This window comes from Rhincodon typus, chromosome 23 (assembly GCF_021869965.1).
Source record: "Rhincodon typus isolate 14 chromosome 23, sRhiTyp1.1, whole genome shotgun sequence".
NCBI lineage: Eukaryota > Metazoa > Chordata > Chondrichthyes > Orectolobiformes > Rhincodontidae > Rhincodon > Rhincodon typus.
Genome location: NC_063354.1, coordinates 17,459,787 through 17,483,006, shown reverse-complemented (window position 1 = coordinate 17,483,006; position 23,220 = coordinate 17,459,787). Strand labels below are relative to the sequence as shown.

At 40.8% G+C, this 23,220-nt stretch overlaps 1 protein-coding gene across 1 annotated transcript in view; it reads left to right on the top strand.

Moving 5' to 3' along the window:
• The window catches only part of LOC109936773 (FAM20A golgi associated secretory pathway pseudokinase), a 46,654-nt gene extending 25,404 nt beyond the window's left edge, over positions 1 to 21,250 (top strand). The window contains exons 5-11 of the mRNA XM_020535367.2: positions 3,511 to 3,603; positions 7,559 to 7,674; positions 9,241 to 9,421; positions 11,576 to 11,685; positions 13,821 to 13,902; positions 17,121 to 17,180; positions 18,997 to 21,250. Coding sequence (XP_020390956.2) covers positions 3,511 to 3,603; positions 7,559 to 7,674; positions 9,241 to 9,421; positions 11,576 to 11,685; positions 13,821 to 13,902; positions 17,121 to 17,180; positions 18,997 to 19,264 — 910 coding nt within the window. The 3' untranslated portion in view covers positions 19,265 to 21,250. The remainder of the gene's footprint in view (positions 1 to 3,510; positions 3,604 to 7,558; positions 7,675 to 9,240; positions 9,422 to 11,575; positions 11,686 to 13,820; positions 13,903 to 17,120; positions 17,181 to 18,996) is intronic.
• Positions 21,251 to 23,220: the final 1,970 nt, after the last annotated feature.

The window sequence follows — 23,220 nt, the reverse complement described above, 5'->3', positions numbered from 1 at the left end:
AAGTAATCAGTCGCAAGATTAAACACTTCTTTCCTTTCATAGAAAACTGTCACTTACTGCACAATAAGTGGTCAGACTTCCAAGATCCCTAAGAGGTTCGCTGGAGATTATGGTGTAGTATTATTCGAAACTTTGAAGAAATGGCATAAATGATTCTGCTTTTTCTCTGGAATTTCTGCTGAAATTAAAGTGAAGATCATTACAATCCACTGTGGAAATTACACTCATTTTAAAATTTGAATTTTACAAATTAGAAGAAAAATGCATATTTGGCTGTTCAAAATCAAATCAATATGTAATGAGCATGCCTCTGAGTCTCCCTTTTTTAATATGGACAAACTACTGATCAACATTGTTCCAACCTACTTGCAAAAGTGCGCTGATTCTCAAGCCCCACTACCCCAGGGTTCCACGAAACTTAATGATACACCCTGGTGCAGCAGATTTTACGACAAATTTAAAACAAAACAAATTGCGACGTCTGCATGATGCAGAGTTTGGCAGTCGTGTTGGAGTGTGTTCATGCACTGCAACACTGGCTCATGGTTGAGAAGATGCTCACAAACCACAAGGTAATTCATATCAATTGAACACCTCAAGTATATGAAAACATGTAACACACTCAGGCATAACTGCTATCGAAGATGCGGCTCTCAGTTATTATACTTTAGAACGCTAAGCATTAAAAACCAATGTGCCAGCTGTGGCTCAGTTAGTCGGACGTTTGCCTCTGAGGTAAATGTTTGTGGATAGAAGACACACAACAGGGATTTGAGCACAAAGTTCTGGGCTGACAACCCAGTATAATTTTGGAGTGCTGCATCATTACACATGCTGTCTTTTGGATAAGATGTTAAACTGAACTTGCCCCCTCAATTGACACAAAAGAGCCCATGAATTTAATTTTAATAAGAGCAAGGGAGTTATCCCGGGTGTCCTGATCAATGTTTATCCTTATTGCAATTTTTCCTTAATATTTATATTACTAACTGTTACCAGGAAGCAATCCACGAGATAAATTTGTTAAATTTTCAAAATCTCAGCCCCTGTTTAGTTTGGGATTCCTAATTGGCCTGTGCAACTTAGTGGTTGCTGATTTCACCTGATAGAGCAGAGGGATCACTTTCAGAGACCAGCCAGATGCAAGAGGCAAAATTCAAACTGATCCAATTGAAATTTTGCAACGACCTAAGGAGCTCAGCCAAGGGAAATAGACATTGGGTGGAACTTGCCCTTTTGCATTTAGTGTTTTGCTGAGTGAGATTCATATCGACCTGTCTGCCATGGCTTACAACAACTTGTATCATGCAACCTTTTGGGCTCTTGAGGACCTTTCTTATGGGATGGCATGTCAGAAGAGATGGAAGTGCTTATTGCTGCTGGTTCTTCCCAGTGTTCCTGCTGCCTTTATCATATTTAAAGCAGACTGTGCACTTCTGATGCTGCAAGCCAGGAACTATCCCTGACACTCTGGAGGTATGGGTCACAGGAGAGAAACGCCTGCTCCATGCTTTGCAGACAGGGGCCTGAAGTTGCTGTGGAGAGGAGGGCTGTCTTCTCTCCTGCAGGCTGCCACAGGAGGCCATGCCACCAGTTCAAACCAGCCTGGACTTAAATAGCTCAGGTTAGTGCTTATTTCAAGTCAGAAGGGGACACTCAGCAATGAAGGGAAAAGACCAATGATCCTCTGCACTCTGCAAGATAAGAGCCACCATTGTCTCTCTGCTACCTCAAAAATAATGGGCCACTGCTGTCTCTAACTCTGCCACTGCACACACTCCTCACCAAGGCTCATGGATTGGATCTCTCTCATTACTACATCCATCAAATCCACCCAATGACTCCCATCCACCTCATTCCTCCCAACCTGCTAACCCTTCCTGCCATCTGAGCTTCATTCTCACTCACTGGGGAGACCTTACCACTTATCCTGCTGACATATCAGCACTAATATCTCTTCCATCTACTTCCGTCATATTGAACCCTCTTGTTGTCTCATTGCAGGAGGATTTGACCCATAACTGAGCCAAGAAGGGAAAGATCAATGGGTGGTGGGAGGGAAGGGTGGACATCAGGCCCTTTGCTCCTTAGACGAAGAAGACTCTTGAATTAGCCGGAGAAGAGCATGACCACTTGTGGGATGAAGAGACCTCAAGTGGAAGCTGCTGAGCCCTCAGAGGATACATTCACAAGGCTTTTCTCTGCACCTCCACCAACTCAGAGGCTTTCACCTCAAAGGGTATTCTTCCTAGGAAGAAGCACAGTTTCAGGAGCACAGTCTGGTGATTGTGACATGTTAGACCTCACATGAAACTTGACAAAAATGACACTTAGCCAAAAAAATGGGAATATTCGGCCCACTGATTTTTTTTTTTAGTTCTGTCTGTTTTTCCCAAGTAGGGGCAGCATGGTGGCTCAGTGGTTAGCACGGCTGCCTCACAGTGCCAGGGACACAGGTTTAATTCCAGCCTTGGGTAACTGTCTGTGTGGAGTTTGCACATCCTCTCCATGTCTGCGTGGGTTTCCTCTGGGTGTTCCAGTTTCCTTCCATTGTCCAAAGTTGTGCAGGTTAGGTGGATTGGCCAGGCTAAATTGCCCATAGTCTGCAGGGATGTGCAAACTAGGTAGATTAGCCGTGGTAAATGTAGGGTTTTGGAGATGGAGTAGGAGTCTGGGTGGGATGTTCTTCGGAGGGTCAGTGTAGACTAAATGGGCCAAATGGCCTCTTTCCATGCTGTAGGGATTCTATGAGAGAAACATAGTTAATATTTCAGCTCAATAACCTCATATCAGAACAGCAAAAAGTTGCCAATCTTTTATGATTAAGCAAGGTCAGAGGCAGGGAAAAATGGGAGAAGAGGAAAACATGAGAGGGAAGGTGTGTAAATGGGGGAAAACAGGAGAGAGTAATGGGGTGTTGGTTCATGGCCATAAAGGGATGGTAACACTTGAGCCCTCAAAACGTAGCAGATAATTTTGACAGCCTCCTTTAATTCTGGGTGCATCTCTCTTTGTCTTTCACATACTAACCAATGTTGTAAGAAGATTTAAAATCAACAGCAACTACATCTGTTTGACAATATCATTGCTGTAAATTGAGGATATCTAGCCAGGAAGACAAAGAACAAATTAAATTCTTCCACAGCCTTTCTCCCAGAGTGTAACTATGACCATCTAATATCACTTCTAAGGGGATTGTTTATGGAAGTACATATCTCCGTGTTCTGAGCACAGTGATTCTAGGCCTATTACTGACTAGTCCAGCAGTTAAATGAAGATATTCAGAACATAAAGGGTCAGGCACTTTCTGCCAGCTGGCTATACAGCAGATTGCAGGAAGTCAGTGGGTCACTGAGAAATCATGGGAAGAGCCATTAAGAGGAGAATTAAAGAAATAATTCACAGAGGTAATGTGTATGTGTGTGTGTAATAACCGGGTAAATTACCCTTTAATTTGTTGCATGATGAATGACCCACACTACAAAAGAAATGTTCCTTCCGTTTTCTCAGGCAGAAACGAGAAGAGGAAACTCCAGCAGATGTGTTTTATTTTGTTGACTTTCAAAGGCATAATGCTGAAATAGCTGCTTTTCACCTGGACAGGTAAGGCCAACTTAAAGAATCCAATGTAAATGACTAAAAATGGAATGAAGTTTTACTAACACTAAGATGGCAATGAAATGAATTACGGGCTGTTTGTATGGTTCTACAGACTTCAACAGTAATAGCTCCCTGAAACAGATTATCTAGAATAATGAGATTGTACAATAATCCACTTCATTGTATATATTAATGTATTCATCTTTAATTCTTATTGGTCTTTGTCATGCTCTGTAGGCTTTGAATTTTTGATGCAAGATTTTTTAAAATTGATCAATATTTAACACTGGAAAAACAACATTCATTGTCTATTCATAGTTGCTTGGATTTTATAATTGAGCAGCTGACTGAACACAGATGGGATTAAGAGTCAGCCTCGTAATATTGTACTAGCTAGGTTAGGCCAAGTAGGCAGGGCGAGATTTTAGTGAACTAATGGGTTTTTACATTAATCCAGCTGCCGTCTTGCTCAACTTTCTGGTGATTTGTAGAAGGACCAAAAGCAAGAAGCTTTTGAGCAGTGTGATCTTGGGGATTAACATTTCTGTTATCTCGAAATGTTGTTGTAAAAGCCAATGTGAATGCAAACACGTGGGGCAAAATTTAATATTCCCTTGTTTGTGGTTTCGAAGATCATAGAATCCTTACAGTATGGAAGCAGGCCATTCGGTCCAATGAGTCCACAACAAGCCTCTGATGAGCATCTCAACCAGATCCACCCTCCTACCCTATCTCTGTAACCCTGCATTTACCGTGGCTAATACACCTAGCCTGCACATCCCTAAGATGGGGTGGGGAGGGTGCAGTTGGTACATGCCTGCCACCAATCATTCACTACATCCCCATTTTACAAAGAGTGCTGGGTGGGGTTACTGTGTGTCAAGTTGTCAGTCAACCTGCAGGCCAATTGAAGCCCTTGCGCGACCAACTAATGCCCACTTAAAGGTCTCATCGTGCTGTGACTGGGATTAAAGCAGTGGAGGGAGAGTCCGCAAAGGCATCCAGCCCACAAGCTGAGGTGGGACATCCTGGTGTTGGGGGAGAAGGCATGGAAGCCTGACTCTTTTGAATGTCTTTGGACAGCTGAGTGGCTGGGCTCCTTTCTCTGATTTGCTTTTACCTGTGGGGAACAGGGTGCCATTAATTCCAGACACTTAAATTCAATTTATTGGGAAAATCCCTTAAAAAAAATCCAGCCTTCTGATTGAAGTGGATCAGGAGGGAATTCAGAAAACTATAACATCACTTCTCAATAGCTGGGCACAAGTGAGAGGAAGTTATTTGCACACAAATGAATTCATTGACACTTAGTCGTGGGCTATCGTGTGATTTAATTACATTTTAAATTATACTCCTCCTCCATTAATTTAAAAACAAAATCTTCTCCATTATCAGTTGTGGAAATGTACATTTAACCAGGAGAACAAAATAATGATATACCCCACAGGAACCTCAAAACACATCTCTTGGTGTCAGTGATGTTAAGAATTATTAATTTTTCAGAGAGGAGACCAGAATCCATTTCGGATTAGAACAAAAAGAAATTTCTAAGTTTTGAAATATAAAAAAAATTCCAGCTCTGACAAGGCATGGCAGTAAGCCAATGCCATGTTGGAGCATAGAAAGATTTTATCTGAAAGTCTTTTTATGAAGGTTGTACTTCTTGAAAATCTTCATAAATATTGTTATTGTAAAGATTACAGCTGGCTGACATTCCACCTAAAGTTTAAGCCAAAATACTATAATTATATCAACCACATAAACTATTGAGAGTTCATATAATCATATATATGTTCCCTGCAGGGTGACACATCTACGAAAACAGTTGGGTGGAGAAGGGATTTTATTGTCAATGCACTTTTTATTGCTCAAACTTAGCTGTGGAGTTGAAGGTGTTTGAAAACAATGAGTTCATTAAAAAAATCTCTCTTTACTCTGTTCCTCCATCTAAGTTGTCCTTCACAGGAGCAACTACATTCCCCTTATGGGAGGTCATTTTGCATCTGTACAAGACATTGGTTCAGCCACTTTTGGAGTTTTGCATGCAATTCTGGTCTCCCTCCTGTAGGAAGGATGTTGTGAAACTAGAAAGGGTTCAAAAAAGGTTTATGAGGATGTTACCAGGGTTGGAGCGTTTGACCTATAAGGAGAAGCTGAGTAGGTTGGGGCTATTTCCCTGGAGTGTTGGCGGCTGAGGGATAACCTTATTGAAGTTTATAAAATCATGAGGGGCATGGATAGATCTATGGGCAATGTCTTTTCCCGAGGGTGGGAGAGTCCATATCTAGGGGGAAGGGTTTAAGGTTAGAAGGGAAAGATATAATAGGGACTTAAGGGGCAACTTTTTCACACAGAGGGTGGTGCGTATATGGAAAGGGCTGCCAGAAAAAGTGGTGGAGGCTGGTACGATTACAACATTTAAAAGGCATCTGGATGGGTATACGAATAGGAAGGGTTTAGAGGGATATGGGCCAAATGCTGGAAAATGGGACTAGATTTATATAGGATATCTGGTTGGCCTGGACGAGTTGGACCCAAGGGTCTGTTTCCGTACTGTATATCTCTATGACTCTATGGCCCCTAAACTGGAAAGACGTTGTGACTCAGGCTTCTTCTCTGGAATGTGTGTTTGAAGCGAAAGGCAAGTCTTTCAATGTGTTCCCCCTAGATGGGGAATGCACTAAGAGCTGATCCGTCCAGCAGCCTTACTGCAAACTAATACAGCACAGCCTTTCTTACACTCAGGATGCGGCACTAAATTTGTCCCGGAGATGTAATAGTGAAACTCAACTGCAGTGAAAAGGAAAATTATCATGGGGTGTGTAAAACAATTGGCTCTGCTCCCTCCTCTTGTGTGTCAGCTTGCAAGTTATGTTTTAAACCCACAGCATCAAAATGTCTTTCAATACAAGTTGGCAATGGCTTAGCAATCATCAGCAGATTGACCACAAGTATAAACTCTGTATAAAATGGTGCACTGGAAGGATTTTTAAAAAAATTTGCTTCAAACAACAATCTAAATAATAATGGAAAGGAGGAGAAGGGATTTCTATATTCAATCATCATCATTAATTGATTGAAAAGCTTCAGTAACGTTGTTGTATATGACAGGGTATAAAGACAGCAGGGATAATGGACTAATCGGCTGGATGTAACTACTGGTGTCCCACAAAGATTTGTTTTTGGGACTGGAACTGTTCACCATGACATGCTGATGGGATAAATAGCCACATGTCCTTGTTTTCCATTGACATAAAGAAAAGGAGCATTGGGAGTAGTGTAGATGACTGCTCAAAATTACAAAGAGATACAAACAGATCAAGCAATTGGTCAAAGTTCTGACAAATAGCTTTTGGTGGAGATAACTGTGAGAGTGTCTGCTTTGGACCTAATAGGACGGAATGGGGGACTTTCCAAATGATGAAAGCTAGAAACAATGGAAGTCAAAAGAAAACTGGTGTCCCATGGCCAACATGGGAATTCCCATTGCTTACAGTGTCATGGGACTGGAACATTGGCCTAGAGGAATGAATTAGAAAACATGTAAATGGTGTTAGAATGTTGGAACTCTGAGATTTGATTTATTAATCAAAGATACTAAGGGAAAAGGAAGGTAAATGGAGTTGGTTTACAATCAGCCATGATCTTATTGAATAGTGAAATTGGCTCAAGGGTTTAATGGCTTCCTCCTGTTGCTCTTTGATAAGAAATTCAGGAATATACACAATCAACAGTTTGTTGATGACAAATGGCACTGGGGCTGTTAAGAATGCCCAAGGTTTTGTTTTGAACAACAGATTGCATACAGTAGCAATTGTAAGTAAATTGCTAAAGTAGCAATTGTTCAGGAGTTGAAACCCCTGCGCCTCAGGTACATGCGCACACACTTTATCTGAAGATACATTAATCAAATATATTATTCATTTTATTTGCTATGAATCTATACCTTCCATTGAAGAATTCTTGATTTCCGGCGTGTTCCACCAGTGGCTGGCCGAAAGCTTAACCTAAGTAGAGAAATCCAAGACCTGACTAGAAATGAAGATTTGAAAGCCACTTTTTTCATCTCACCAGGTAATGAAGAAAGAAGCCAAACTCTACTGAAGTCTGTGTAGTTCAGAGCAAAAGCTTTCCATAAACTGAAAAGCAACTTAGTTTTCTTTCAACTAATAGAAGCTAAAAACAGTATAATCATCTTACGTCTAATAATAGGAGTGTGAGTCCATTTTGATCATGCCAATAAGTGGGAACCTGGGTTTGTCCAACATGGTAAATTCAACAAGTAACACATGTGGAAAATGAATGAGAGGAGCCAGCCTGAAATATTCCAAACAGCAGAAAAATAGGTTTGCACTGTCCTATCCCAAATATAATTCCAGATATTTGTTATGTTTCACAAAGGCTCGGAGGCTGAAGTGTTTAACAACAGTAAAAGCTTCATTAAGGGAGGTGTTCACTCTCCAAGGGAGAGTAAAAGCTTCATTAAGGGAGGTGTTCACTGGCCCAAGCTAGACTGGGCTGTTTGCCTGCAAAATGGCCAAGGACATTAACATGATGTCACGTGATCAGACTCTCAAGTGACAGTCCAAAATACTTTCGTAAATGTGTAACAATATTCAGTCCTCGCCTCTCAATGTCCAAATTCAGTAACAATTTTTGCTGTGTAAAAAGGGAAGCCAATTTCCATCTGATTTCTACAATAATAATGTATGTACTTTGTAACTGTTTAATTGGTAGTACACTTGATAAACCCACGACTCATTTCATCATCTTTCTATAATGTTTCCACTTGGCACAATTAAGAGCCTGGCAAATTTCTATTATTTTAAATTTGGCAATTTGACTAGTATAATTTTTGATTCCTTCTCCCATTAATGGCTATAAGAATGTATGGAAGCATGAAGCAAGGACATTATTTAATCATTAAGTTGCTCCTTTCACATGCCAAGCTGTTTTCTCCATATTAACCTCTTGCGGGAAACATCTACATAAATACTTCCTCATCCCCAAAGATAACTAAACAAAACTCCTGACTGTTTGTTTTAAGCTATTCACTGTTGGACAGTAACAATGGAATGAAGCTGTCGTTGCACAGCTGGTGTTCAGATTACTTTTCAAAAATGTTTTACCCAGATCAAAAACAGAGATCTTGTGAATGAGAAATATAGCAGAAGATCTTTTAACATGCCTGTCCACAGGAGTGAAGGAACATTGAGGACATGTACAGCAGTAAGTTCTTGTTTCCTGCCAGAGTCAAAGGCTGGACAGTTTTCTTAGTTCCTATGAATGTTGCTAAAATATCAAAGTACACACCTGCCCTTCCTGTCACGTCTGCTTTGTTGGTCTGTTAACCTTCCAGGATTATCCTGGAACCACCAGGAATCAGAGATTAATCTCCTGGATTCCGTTGTCAACAACAAAAGCAGAATGATTGTGGTGCTTTTCTCATTTCTTTTGAACACTTTTGTTGATTAGTTATAAAAGTATTAAAGATGGACAAAGAAGACTGACCTGGCAAATAGACTGGAGGAATATATTTGGTCAGAGTTGGCAACTCTAACTATTTAACAATTTTCAAAATAAGGTCTATACTTGGTTATAACAATATTGTGAATTAATTGTGTCTTTATTCTTTTACAGAGAACAATGTGTGTTTCTTTGCAAGATGTCTGTACTCATGTAAAACAGAGTATGCAGTCTGTGGGAAACCTCACCTACTGGAAGGGTCAGTGTCTGCCTTTCTGCCTGACCTGTACATTGCCCAGCGGGAACTCATTGAGAACCCGTGGAGCAGATCCTACACGTTCACTGTTAAAAAAGAGTAAGTGCTAGGATTTATCACTCTCTGTATTTCGGCTACAACATTCTTCCTCTTTAGATAATAGCAACTGAAGTGAAACAGGTTTGAATAGAGTGCCAACCATCACAAATGGAACAAACGAAACCAAGATTTGTATTCCACTGGTTTCCATTCCTTCAGTTATTTTCTAATTGACCTGTTCAGAGATGTCATTACAAACGTCTGGAGTAGGTGGGATATAAGCCTGGCCTCCTGGCTCAAAGTTAGGGACACTACCACTGCACCGCAAGAGCTGTTTCTATTATGTCATTATTGCTTTGACAATTAGTTTCATGGTTGGCACGGTGGATCAGTGGTTAGCACTGCTGTCTCACAAGGTTTGATTCTGCTGTCGGGGGACTGTGTGGTGTTTGCACATTATCTGCATTGATTTCCTCCAGGTGCTCCGGTTTCTTCCCACAGTCCAAAAATATTCAGGTTAGGTGGATTGGCCAAGCTAAATTGCCAATAGTGTCCAGGGATGTGCAGGCGAGGTGAATTATTCATGGAAAATGCAGGGTTACAGGGGTAGGGTAGAGGATGGGTCTGGGTGGGATGCTATTTGGACAATCAGTATAGACTCGTTGGGCTGAATGGCCAGCTTCCAGACTATAGGGATTCTATTCTATGAAATTAGTCTCAGCTTGGTAGTGATGTATGTGACTGGACAAGTATTTCAGAGACCTAGCCCAATGCTTTAAAGATTTTGAGGTGCAGACATAGTGTTCTTGCTGCTGGGTCACAAAGTTTTGGTTCAAGTCCCACCTGCCCTGAAGGTATGCCATGTGACCTATCCAAACAGGTTGAATTAAAAAATGTAGAACACAAATATTGCATGCTTTCTATTTCAGCTTATTAATGATTCCCACCCCCCAACCGAGCAAATGCCTCACTTCCCTAAGTCTCCACAAATATATACATCACATTTCCTCTCTGCCTTCATCCTAATGTGTTTGATGGCCTACATCCTCCTACTCCACTGAATTTTACAGCCCTCCCACCAATGTAATTCCAAATGAGGGCATATGTAAAAGAGAACAGAGGGCTACTCTCTACCTTCTAGCTCACCTTCAATTTGTCCCCCATATTATGGTGGGTAGATGTGTTATTAGCAACCCACCTACCCTTAGTCCTTCTCTTTCACATCCTTGGGGCTTAATGTAATTGTGCCTTTAATTCCCCATGTTGAGAATCTGATTGCCTTTTCTTGGAGTGTTCATTCAACTGAGCTTAAACTTTCTCAGTTAAAATAACTGTTTCAGTGTTGTAAACAAACACTTTTGGACCCAAAGTTTTAAACTAATCTCCTTATAGTCAGGTAACCTCTTCCTTAACAGTCTCAAACTACCTCCGTTTCTCAGGAGCAACTATTACACACATCCAGCTTCAGCCAAGATTTCTGCAAACTATCCCATGCTGAAACTAAAAATATGTTTTCCAAGCCATAGGAGTTCCCCTTAAACTCAAAAAATCCAGAATTTGCTGTCTGAAAGCCTAAAGCACTGTACTGTTTAAGTTATTCGTTTATAAACTATCCCAATATAATCAAAACCTATTATTCTCCGGGAAGTCCCTTACTAATACTGTATTTTAAAATAAATCCCTATAGTTACTGAAATACTTCCAAGTTAATCTCTTCAGAAATACACAAAGCCCACATGCCACTAGTTCACATCTAAGAATTCAAAAATAACATAATAAAATATGAATCACATTCCTTACATTATAAGGAAAATCCCATTCACAAGAACCAAACACCTGAAACATACATTCTATGGCACTAGGTACATACAATGGGGGAGCTCCAAAACAAGCAAAAATAACAGATAATGAGTAGAATAGAGAAAAATAATGGAATTGCTTAAGTATTTGCTCAAACAGTATTGATCAGTCAATGTACATAATACATTTGGTCTTGATGAAGGATGGAAGAAAACAATATTAGCAATTAGAAAAGTAAAGAGCAAGATTCCACTCAGTCAAAATGGTAAGTATTAGACAAAAATTGAATTGCCTTAAAGCAATATGTACTTGGGAAGCAATACATTAATGGGTTTGCTGACATTATGATGTACTGTGAGTGTTATTATCTCTAGGATTTCAAAACATTTCTGTTCTCTCCTTGTTTTTCTGTAGGTGGGAAACCAATCCAAGTTACTGTGACAAGATCAAACGTACTCCTCCTTACAACACAGGTAGCAGATTATTGAATGTTATCGATATGGCGATATTTGACTTTTTAACAGGTAAGAATGGAAAGGAAGATAATTTTCTCATTTACTTCCAATTGTTTCAACAGCAAGAGCAGCCCTAATGCAGTAAACAAGAAGGTGTTTCACAAGAAGATAATCTCGCAAACGTTGTCACCAAGCCACAAACGGAAATATTAGAACAGTTGGCTAAAAACATGGATTTTAAGTGACATTTGAATGGAGTGAGAAGAGATGGAAGGGCAGCAAGGTTTCAACTAATAAAATACAATTGACTTTAACTCCCTGTGGAGGATATGCTAGTCTGACAGTGCCTCAACTTGACAAAGCTGATTGTTGAGAACTGTCTGTACATTGATTTATAAGAGATTCAAGACTAGATGTAACATTATTTAAGGTGAGAGGAGAGAAATTTTAAAAAGACATGAGAGGCAAATTTTATACACAGAGGGTGGTTCATGTGCGGAATGAATTTCCTGAGGAAGTAGTGAATGCGGGTACAATTACAATGTTTAAAAGACATTTGAATAGATACATGAATAGGAAAGGTTTTGAGGGGTATGGGCCAGGAGCAGGCAGGTGGGATTAGTTTAGTTTGGGATTATGTTCGGCATGGACTGGTTGAACGGAAGGGTCTGTTTCTGTGCTGTATGACTCTATGACTCTATTAAACACCACTTTTACCCCCAGTATTCACAACCCAAATTTGTCATTCCATCGCACCTCAGCACATAACTGAGTCAGGAGGTACTTTGTGTGTTCTCTAGGTTGTGAGGAAGTAGGTCAATAATTACTACAATTGAACCCAGCCCACTTGGACTCAAAAGGTGTGTTTTTTTATATATTAGTATCCTGTCATTTCTGTTGATTTATACATTATGAGGGATATCAAGAAAAGGTAGGGTCAATTCAGCTGTGATATCATTCGAGCCAACTCACTGGGCAATACTGAAACATTAAGATTGGCCAAGATTGACCAGAGGAATCTTCATTTGTATCGGTAGGAATGTCCCTCGGCACATTTTGGAAGAAAAAACAAAGTCCTATCACCATATAACAAACAAAAACGATAGTACAATGCAAACAAAAGTAATTTTAAAATGAGAAATGAGGTACATGTAACACAACAGGCAGAATTTGCACTTTAATGTAGTAAAAGATGATTGCCACACAAGCAATTTCTCAAAACAATCACCAGGAACAGCGAACTCCACTAGAGGGAGCTCAATGCAGAGAAGTATGTCGAATTGATCCTGTTTTGATTGAACTCGTTCTTGTATACTGTGTTGCAGTGACAAGGTACGCACATCAGCTCTGAAATGAAACCTTGTTTCTTTTTAAGGTGTAAAGATATTTCTTTTGGGTTGTTGCCATTTTGGTTAGTGATTGAAAGTAGGTTAAATGATTTTGCACACATCAAATCTCCATATCTAGTCCAAGATCATTATTTTGTTTTGTCAGGAAGAAAAGTATTTGAGAGATCAGAATAGGTCTATTGAGTGGCTCTTGCTCGCAGAGTATTTTACTGATAGAGCTAATTGAGCAGCTTCCAGAAGCCAAGACAAGTGTCACATGGAACAAGAATGAATTCTGTTATTTGAGGTTACTCCTTTCAATCCCAGTCTTAATAAACTGCAGAGTCCACAGTATCACTTTGAAAGATCTTCCAATCAGAAGCAACATAAATTGTTGAAGGAATTAATCTGCATCATTCTTAGCTCAAACCTCTAGAACACTCCTCCCAAATCTTTCCACCTTTCTAGTTGTCTGCCCACCCTTGAAGCTTCTTCGAAACATCTTAAAATCTGCTTTACTGCATCTCTTCATGCTTTGATTTCTGCTTTTGGGAAGTATTTTGAGACATGTTCAATCTTAAAGTTTTTTTTGGTGACTGTTAGGAAAGTGAGCTGCTTAAGGATTTTAAAATATTTTATGGTATCACTAGACAAGGACAATGCAAGGAGACTCAGCAGAACTACTAAAAATTCAGTAATTAATATTCATAATTATTGGCATCATTAATGGATCATTAAGTGCCAGGCTCATTAAAGACTAGGATAGCCATCTGGACAGCTAAAGCTGAATTTCAAAAACAATCTCTGAATAGAAATTTAGGCCTGATGGAAATTTTCTACTGCTAGTTATAACAATGTTTCTAAATTTGTTTACAGGAAATATGGATCGACATCACTTTGAGGTCTTCAAGAAGTTTGGAAAGGACAGCTACATCATCCACTTTGACAATGCCAGAGGGTAAAAACTTTCTGCAGCTCATACATAAAGCAAACAAGTAAAAAGCATAATAACTTTATTAAAAGAAAGAAGAGTCCATTTTGAAATGTGCTTTTTGGAGGGTATGAGTCCAGATGGAAGAGAATAACAGTGAGATTCCACAAAGGTTTCATCACCAAGTCCTTGTTCATTGTGATTTGATCATCTCATTTTAATGGACATTCCTGCTTACCAGCAATTAACACAACTGCTGAACATAAAATCGACCCATGAAATTATCTGCATTCGTACACACTAAACTCTGTAAGCTTTCTGCAATTCGTGATTGGACACTGTATCCAAACCCAAAATCAAAACAGACAAATGTGTGTATGAAAAATCAAGAGCAAATATCATTGATGCTGGAAATTTAAAATATAAAACAAAGTCAGACAGCTTTTGTGAAGCGAGAGAAAAATGTTAACATATCAGGTCAACAACCATTCATCAGAACTGGAATAAGTTGGAGATGTAACAAATTAAGAGGTCGTGAAAGGACTCAGAGGGTCAGGGCAAGAATAAAAGGGAAAATCTGTGATAGACTGGAAAGCAGGAGAGATTAAATGACAAAAGGGATGATGATACTGGGACAAATAAAGATATTAGAGATGGGGTTGGAGGAGGAGTTCAGCATTTCAGCCAAAGTTACAGCAGAAGTCCAGGAGAATTTTCAACACATCTCCTCATTTTGTTCTATATTTTCAACCACTATTTCCTGTTAGTTTCCCACTTTACAGTGTCCTACCCAGCCATGAACTGCTATCATAATTATTCAGGTGTGCATTTTGTCTTTTGTGGGACATCACTCTAATAACACCACCTTTGGATCAAGAGGAGAAATGTCCTGACGAGTGCGTCAACAACTATCCATTGGTAGAGAAGGCTTGCTTTCTGCTTCTCTTACTTTTGGATTCATTTTCTGAAGGGAAAGACTTAAGTTGTTTGATTTCTTATTGCATGCAGCTGAGGGCGGGAGGATAGAAACATCTGGTCCAGCTGTGAACTGCAGATTATCAAAAGGGAATTTAAGAAAAAGTCTTCAAGATCATTAAAATGCTGAGCAAGCACAAAGCTGGATCCTTGCCCATCGAGAACACAATTTCAGCTGTGCTGAAGGAAACATTTTAAAAATGTTATTGGCTAGTGCAATGCTAAAGGCAGCTTTCCTGGTTTAGCTCTGAGTGTTGCACTATTTGTTTTCTCAAGTGGGTTTTTAATGGTGATTTCTGACAGCTTGTCTCAGATATAGTAAGCCATTGGAAACTGGCAGACTTAGCAAGTGAGCTGGGCATACATTCGTTTTGGTGCTGCACTTTAGAGGTGATTTTCTCAATAATAGTAAAGGAAAGCTGTCAGAATATATAAAGACTTCTGATAATCAGGATTGCAAATAACAATCAGAAAGTGAACGTAGAGGAATCTCGATTCAGGAAATGAGTGTAGTCTGAATCAAACACACCCCTGCAGTTTTAATTATAAAAGTAAATCTGCATTCTATTAGAGTAATATAAAATCAGCAGTCCATTGTCACTATTTCCAAAAGGTGTGTCTGAAATGAGAAGGCAGACAGTCTGGATTAATTGTGACTAGTCTAGGCTAGCTTTGTAACGTACCTGGAAGTGATTTCTGTGGTGAGAACCTTGTTTCTTTTAAATATTTCATTAATGATCAGAAGAGACAAAGACTATCTCAGACTCTTGTAAAAAAAACACGATTTGGAGAAACAAAGCTTTCTGAGCTATACAGGCTGCTATCATTCCCGGATGAGCCAGCTTGCTTGGGGTGACATGGTGCCTCAGTGGTTAGTGCTGCTGCCTTATAGCACCAGGTTCCTGGGTTCAATTCCAACCTGGAGTGACTATCTGTGTGGAATTTTCACATTCTCCCTGTGTCTGTATGGGTTTCCTCCAGGTGCTTCTGTTTCATTCCACAGTTCAGGGTGTGCAGATTAGGTGGACTGGCCATGCTAAATTGCCCATAGTGACAAGAAATGTGCAGGCTAAGTGGATTAGCTGTGGTGGTTTGCATATGGGGATAGGGCAGAGGGCTAGATCTGGCTGGGATGCTGTTTTGAGGGTTGATGTGGGCCTGATGGGCTGAATGACCTCTTTACACACTAAATAGGGATTCTATGATAAGCTACAACCTGTTGAGAATCAGTTTATGTTTCTGGTATCAGAACATGACAGGGTCAAAAATCTGTCATGTTTTTGGGTCTGTCCAAAACATAGGGTGATTGTTCAGCTTTGCAGTTCAATGCTGTAGATAGAAGTAACACTGCATTATAGTAAAATATTGCATTATGCCATCATTGAGACTCAAGCACTAGTTTAGTCTAGTAATTCATTGGTTTTGCTCATATTAACAGATAATTTAAGACTTCCTAAGTTCAAACAAAAAAACAGGTCAATTGCTTATAGTAAAATATCTTCATTTTTTTTGGAAATTCTGTCCTGTTATGAACAACCTGTTACTCCTTTGCTGTCACAATCCTTTTTTTTGCTATCACTTTGTTGTGACACCATGCATCTTTAATACATTAAAACATCCTTTGTTGCTTAACAGGACCATTATTAAACAAAATTTGACACCAAAACACATCAGGAGATATTTGGACTGATGACTAAAAGCTTGATCTAAAAGTTTTTAAGGAGAATCATAAATGAGGAAAGGGGTAGCGATACAGAGGGATTTATAGAGACAATTACAAAATAATGAGAATTCTAAAATCGAGCATTTCTGGACTAGGAGTCAAAGTAGCTGAGCAACTTGAGGGTAATACATGAATGGGACTTGGTATGAGTTTGGACATGATCATGAGAGCTTGGGATGAGTTCAAGTTCATGTGGGGTGGAAAATAGGAAGTCAACCAGGACAGCAACTTTAAGGTTTGAGGTTACAAAAGCGTGGATGGTAATTTCAGCAGCAGATGAGCTAACATGGGGGCAGACTCATTTAATCCATTAACCGTGATGTAATATTACCAACATTTCATGGACAGAAAAATTAAAGAGTATGGTTATTGTGCAAAATAACAAATAGTTGAAAGTGCATTGTTGGGCTTGCGTGGGAATCCATACTGACAACAAACCAACCTTAATTAATGTCTGTATCTCATCCTGATGAGCATATCTGGATAACAATGCTTTCTTTCCCATTTCAGCAAACCAGCTTTTAAAGCATTCCTTTATTTTTCTTAGGTTTGGGAAACACTCACATGATGAACTCTCCATACTTGCCCCTCTGATTCAGTGCTGCAGGTAATCCCTCACTGTCAGAATGATATCTTATAAATGAGGACAAATTCATTCAAACATGTGTTATACCTGTGTCTGGGTCATAAGATGGGTATGAAACATAACAATTTAGCCATGAGACCATCTGTGCCTAATCTGGACATGCATTGGTTCTACTGTTACTTTTTGACCCGAGGTCAGAGGATCAATTTTTTTTAAATAGTCAGCAATAATTTAAATCTGAAGGAATGAGACTCCACTCATGTAAAATGTAATTTTCATTGCTGGAGAGGTTGATTTGCAGTAATTAAGATATTAGCCTATTAAAAATTCACTTACTCTTGAAAGGAACTTTCTCACATATGGTATGTTTAGTGGGTATGAACTGGGTAGGTACAGCAAATCTATGGTCCCTGTGTCACTACAGTGTGGAGCTGGATGAACACAGCAGGTCAGGCAGCATCAGAGAAGCAGAAGAGTTGACGTTTCAGGTCGGGACACTTCATCAGAACTGGGAGGGGAAAGGGAGCTGGGAACTAAATAGAGGGAGGAAGGGTAGGGCTAGGGGAAGATAGGCGGGATGGTGATAGGAGGGTGCAGGTAGGGGTAGTGGGGATTGGTCAGTGGGAAGGGTGGGCCGGATAGGTGGAAAAGAAAATGGACAGGTTGTGTCAGGTCAAAGAGGCGGGAGGGAGGGTTGGACTTGGGATGAAGCCGGTGGTGGGGAGATTTTGAAACTGGTGAATTCTGTGTTCAGGATTGTAGGCTGCTGAGGCGAAATATGAGGTGTTGTTCCTCCAGCTTGCGTGTGGCGTCATTGTGACAGTGGAGGAGGCCCAGGATGGACATGTCACCAAGGGAGTGAGAGGGGGAGTTAAAATGGTTAGCAATTGGAAGGTATTGTTGATTATAGCATTCAAAGCGCAGATACTCCGCGAATCGGTCTCTGAGTCTATCCTTGGTCTCAGCTATGTAGAGGAGGCCACATCGGAAGCAACAGATAGAGTAGACCAGGCTGGAGGATGTACAGATGAACCTCTGTCAGATATGGAAAGTTTGTCTTGGGCCTTGGATGGAGGTGAGCGGGGTGGTGTAGGGGCAGGTATTGAACCTCCTGCAGATGCAGGGAAAGATGCCAGTGCTGGTGGGGTTAGTGGGGAGTGTGGACTGGATGAGGGAGTCGCGGGGTGAGTGGTTCCTACGAAAGACAGATAGGGGTGGGGAGGGAAATATATCTTTGGTGGTGGGGTCGGATTGCAGGTGGCAGAAGTGGCAGAGTATGATGCGCTGGATGTGGATGTTGCTGGGGTGGCGTGTGAGGATCAGGGGGAGTCTCTGTCCTTGTTTTTGTTGGGAGGGGGTTTGAGGGCAGAAGTGTGGGAAATGCAAGAGATGCAGTTGAGGGCATTTTGGATCAATGGAGCGGGGATGTCACAGTCCTTGAAGCAGCAGGACATCTGGGATGTCTGGGAGTGGAACACTCCATCTTGGGAGCAGTGGCGGAGGCAGAGGAATTGGCAGTAAGAGATCGCAGTCTTGCAGGAGGGTGGGTGAGAGGAGGTGTAGTCAAGGTAACTATGGGAATCGGTGGGTTTGAAATGGCCCCTATGTGTTTAAACACCAAATCTCTCAGTGAGGTGTCTCTGTAGGAACTACAAAAGAAACTTTAAAACAACAACTTACAAACATCCACTTCTAATGTACCTACATGGACACAAGTTGCTATCTGATTGGATTCACTGTTGAGGAGTAAGATGCTCTCCCTATTATTCTTGATGCAAAATCCAGTCCAATAGATTATCAACTGAAGACCCTAATCGATGTACTGTTTACTTTACAGAATAAAGAAGTCAACACTCTTACGCTTGAAGCTCTTGTCACAGCCAGATTATCGTTTAAGTGATGTTATGCGGGAATCCTTGCTTCATGATGCTCTCAGTCCAGTATTGACAGAGCCTCACCTCCTTGCCCTTGATAGACGGCTGCAGGCCGTGCTGAATGCAGTCCAGAAATGTTTGCAGCACCGCGGAGTCGATAACGTGATCAAGGACGATGTGGGAGATGAGTTTGACTACATGGATTTTAACAGCAGTGCAGTGGCCAGGTAACTGGCCCACTCACGTCTTGTCCATATGCACAAGGAGAGTGAACGATAAATAGGAAGGAATGGAAACACCGTTGAGAATTGAATTCTCCCCACATTTAAAAGGCAAACTTTCAGTTGATGTGGTAGATTTTGTTTTTGTTTGTGTCACTTTCGATTATTTCCGAAGATGCACTTCTGTTGACTGACACGTGGTAATATTTAAGACTGCACAATTTTGTCCATCTCTGTAGCCTGGCTTCCAAAAGTGGTTGCTCAGAATACGAAGTGTGGAACTTTCTCAAAATTATTTGGATTTGCTGCTGAAGATTCACAGATTCATTTTTAGTTGTCTGAGCCAATAGATGGAGCACCAGCTCATTGGTTCATTACTGCACTAAACTGGGTGAGGAAATCACACTGCCCATCTCACCCGGCTATAGGAGCCTCTGCTGCTCCAGATTGGGCACTTTGACAGTGAATTTCATTCTGCCCACTATAACTTTTTAGATGGGGCTGTCACACTTTGTTAATTACGAACCTGTTATAAGGGAGAGGGGGGTGGGGGCGGAACATGATTACAGCTTTAGTCCTGCCATTTGCTTTGCACTGTTAAACATTTATTGGAAACCTGGTGGCCTTAAAAAAACTAACAGGGTAGTAATTAATTATTGGGCAGTTAGCCTGGTATACCAGGTGCCAGATTATTCATTGGGAGGCCCATTCCATTTTGACAGCAGTTGCTTAGCGGATTGTATGATCTGCCCACCAGAGGTCAGTGTAACAGTCACTGAGATTTACTGAACAGAGTGTACGTGGTGCAAGCCTGTACCCAGTAAATGCTCAGCACTACGCTGGGGTTCTATGTACACTATAAAATCCTGATTTACATCAGTTAATGAGATAACCCAATCAGCATGTTTGGGGAGGTCCACGTTAAAACAGTGGGGGTGCTCCAGGGCATGGCCAGGCTGGATATAAAGAGGTCCAGGGAGCGGGCTGTGGCAGGAGTTATCCTTGCTGCCTGTCTGACTCTGTTCCATGGTTATGTTTGTGCCTGGCTGTCCTTGGAGAGGGAGCATGTGGTATCCATCAATGCTGTCGATGCCTTTAGAGAGAGGTGGGCACTGCGGATATACAGTGCTTTATTTCCCCCTCCAACTCCATTTTGTTTTAGTCCCTTCCTGCTTTCCCTACCCCTCACCTTTGATGGTTTGCATTGCCATAATGGGCTTTGCATGTAAATACTAAATTGGATACATGAGTGCTTTTACCAGTGGTGATTTCTATTAAAACAAAACTAAAATAGTTGGGGAGCAGGAATGAGTGGTTACTGCTAGGGTTGACTACCTTCATTTTAACACTGCCACTAGCTGGAATGAAACTCACTGTAATAATTCCCACATCGGGACTCACAGAAGCAAGTGGGAAAACAGACCGAGAGACCTGGGTTCAAGTCTCACCTGTTCCAGGGGAGTCTAATAACATCTCTGAACAGGTTGATTAGAAAAATAGGTTAGATTTTTTAAAATAAGTTTTATATATCAGAGTGCAAACTGGACTTTGAAATTTTAGAAATTTTGGGACACCCCACTCAGAACAAAATGGCCTCTTGCCTCTGTAACCAGATGGGCGACAACACTCATTTAATTTAGTTTGTGTGTACTTATCTGTGTAAAAGTTTTGTGTCACGTCTGCAAATGCCACATCTTAGTCCTTTTACAAGTCTCAAATAATCATCATCTCCACTTAATTTAGTACTTGCTGACAACTCAGATATTCTGACAGTAAATACTCACTTTGCTGTGTCAGTTTTGTGGTTTCATTCAAACTATCAGATAACTCAAATTTTGTTGAGCAGATAAATGAGTTAGAATTGTAAAGGAGGAAGTAACAGCAAAGAACGTGCTAAATGCTGTTCCCTACCACTTGACTAGAGGTGAGGTTATGGAGTTGAAACAGTTGTATGGCAATTTCTAACATATTTTATTAAAGAAGGGAAAGGAATTCATTCTTTTATGATTTTTGTGATTCTGGTAACTTGTCCTATTCTTGTAGGGCCATGATTTACAAGCATGTGCCAACCTGCAGAAATGTCCTTCAGCAAACAACCAGTAACAAACCTCAGTATAAGCCTAATCTCATAAAGAAGCCCTGGAAAGGCAGCAGCCATCAACAGCTGGCCGTGTATAAATGCAGAATCCTCCCCCACCCTTTATCAGCTCATTATCTCAGTCATGACCCGAGCCACACAGTGACTGGTACTTAATGTAGTTGACAGGGTTCTTGGTACCACATCACCTATTTTTGGGAATGCTGGGAACATTTAGTGCCTCTCAGCAGCAGGCCTCCCCTGGTATCAAGGATCTCTATAGCAGAAAGCTCAACTCCAAAAGATGTCAGCCTCCATTTCTGAAGAAGGGACCCAAAACGTCAGCTTTCCTGCTCCTCTGGTGCTGCCTGACCTGCTGTGTTCCTCCAGCTCCACACTGTGTTATCTCTGACTCCAGCATCGGCAGTTCTTACGATCTCTCAGCAATACTGCCACCAGTGAGTCTGTGGTTGTTTCTGGTACTGCACCCACCTGAAGCCTAGAAATGCCAATCGATCAAGGCCACATGGAGAAGGGCATTGTGGAGGAATGAGGGCAGAGGGGTGGTTTTCAATAGCTCTTCATTTCCCAATGCCAGTTTCTTTGATTAGGCAGTGCCTTGAAAAATGAACCCTTCTCCCCTCCACCTTGGGAAACTTCCACCAACACTTGGGAAACCTCCACCAACCATTACATGCTGTGCCTTTTGTATAGCAAGTCGTCCACCAGCTGATGGATGAATTAATTGACATTAATTGACCACTTTAAGGCCTAAATCAGCCGCAGTCCTAAAGGCTGTCCATGAGCCTCCCAGCCCTACACTTAATCAGGGCAGAGGTAGGAAGGAGGTAGAGTCTCCACCCACCATCTTCCAGTCAATTAAAAACCCCCCAACCTGTTCTACCCTGTATCCGTATTGCAATAAAAATCTGCCATTTCTTTCTGATTTCATCAAAACAAAACAATAATACTTCTTCCTTCTCTCTGAGCGACTCTTTGTGCTAAAATCCTTCCTTGCTTTTTTTCACATTCATCTGAATTCACTTACCCACACAACTACAACACAACCACAGAATTGTTACAGTGCAGAAGGAGGCCATTCAGCCCATCATGCTTGTACTGGCTTGGTGCTGAACTTCTGCATTTTCCCTTCTACCCTACACTTTGTTTCTATTTAAATAGTAATCCAAAGCCGACTTAAATTCCTCGATTGAACCTACCACACCACACTTCCAGATCCTAACTACATGCTGTGTGGAAATACCATACAACATCAGAGCAGAAATAGGTAATTCAGCCTATCAAATCTGTTGATCCATTCAATGTGATCATGCTTGATCTGATAGTCCTCTACTTCACCCCATAATCTTTGATTCTCCTACTAATGAAACTGTGGGCTAACAATGCCAGCCCACTGCTCTTTGCTTCTTGCCTGTCCTTCTGAAAAGTCACATAACCCTGAATATATCCCAGCTCTGATTTCCTTGTGATCATAACCCTGAATATTTGCCAGCTTTAATCTCCTTGTAACCAAAACTTTGAATATATCCCAGCTTTAATCTCCTTGTAACCATAACTCTGTAATGGCTGTAAGATTGCACTCTGTATTCATGCCATTAACTAATTTATTTTCTTCTAAATACTACACACATTCAATAATGAGCCATTAACTTTGCCTTTTACCAATTTTTTTCCCCCTTTGACCCTATTTACTACTGTTTTTCTATGTTTTTACATTTTCCCTTACTGACCCACTCTGGGTATCAATAGAACATAGAACATTACAGCGCAGTACAGGCCCTTCAGCTCTCGATGTTGCGCCGACCTGTGAAACCAATCTGAAGCCCATCTAACCTAAACTATTCCATTATCATCCATATGTTTATCCA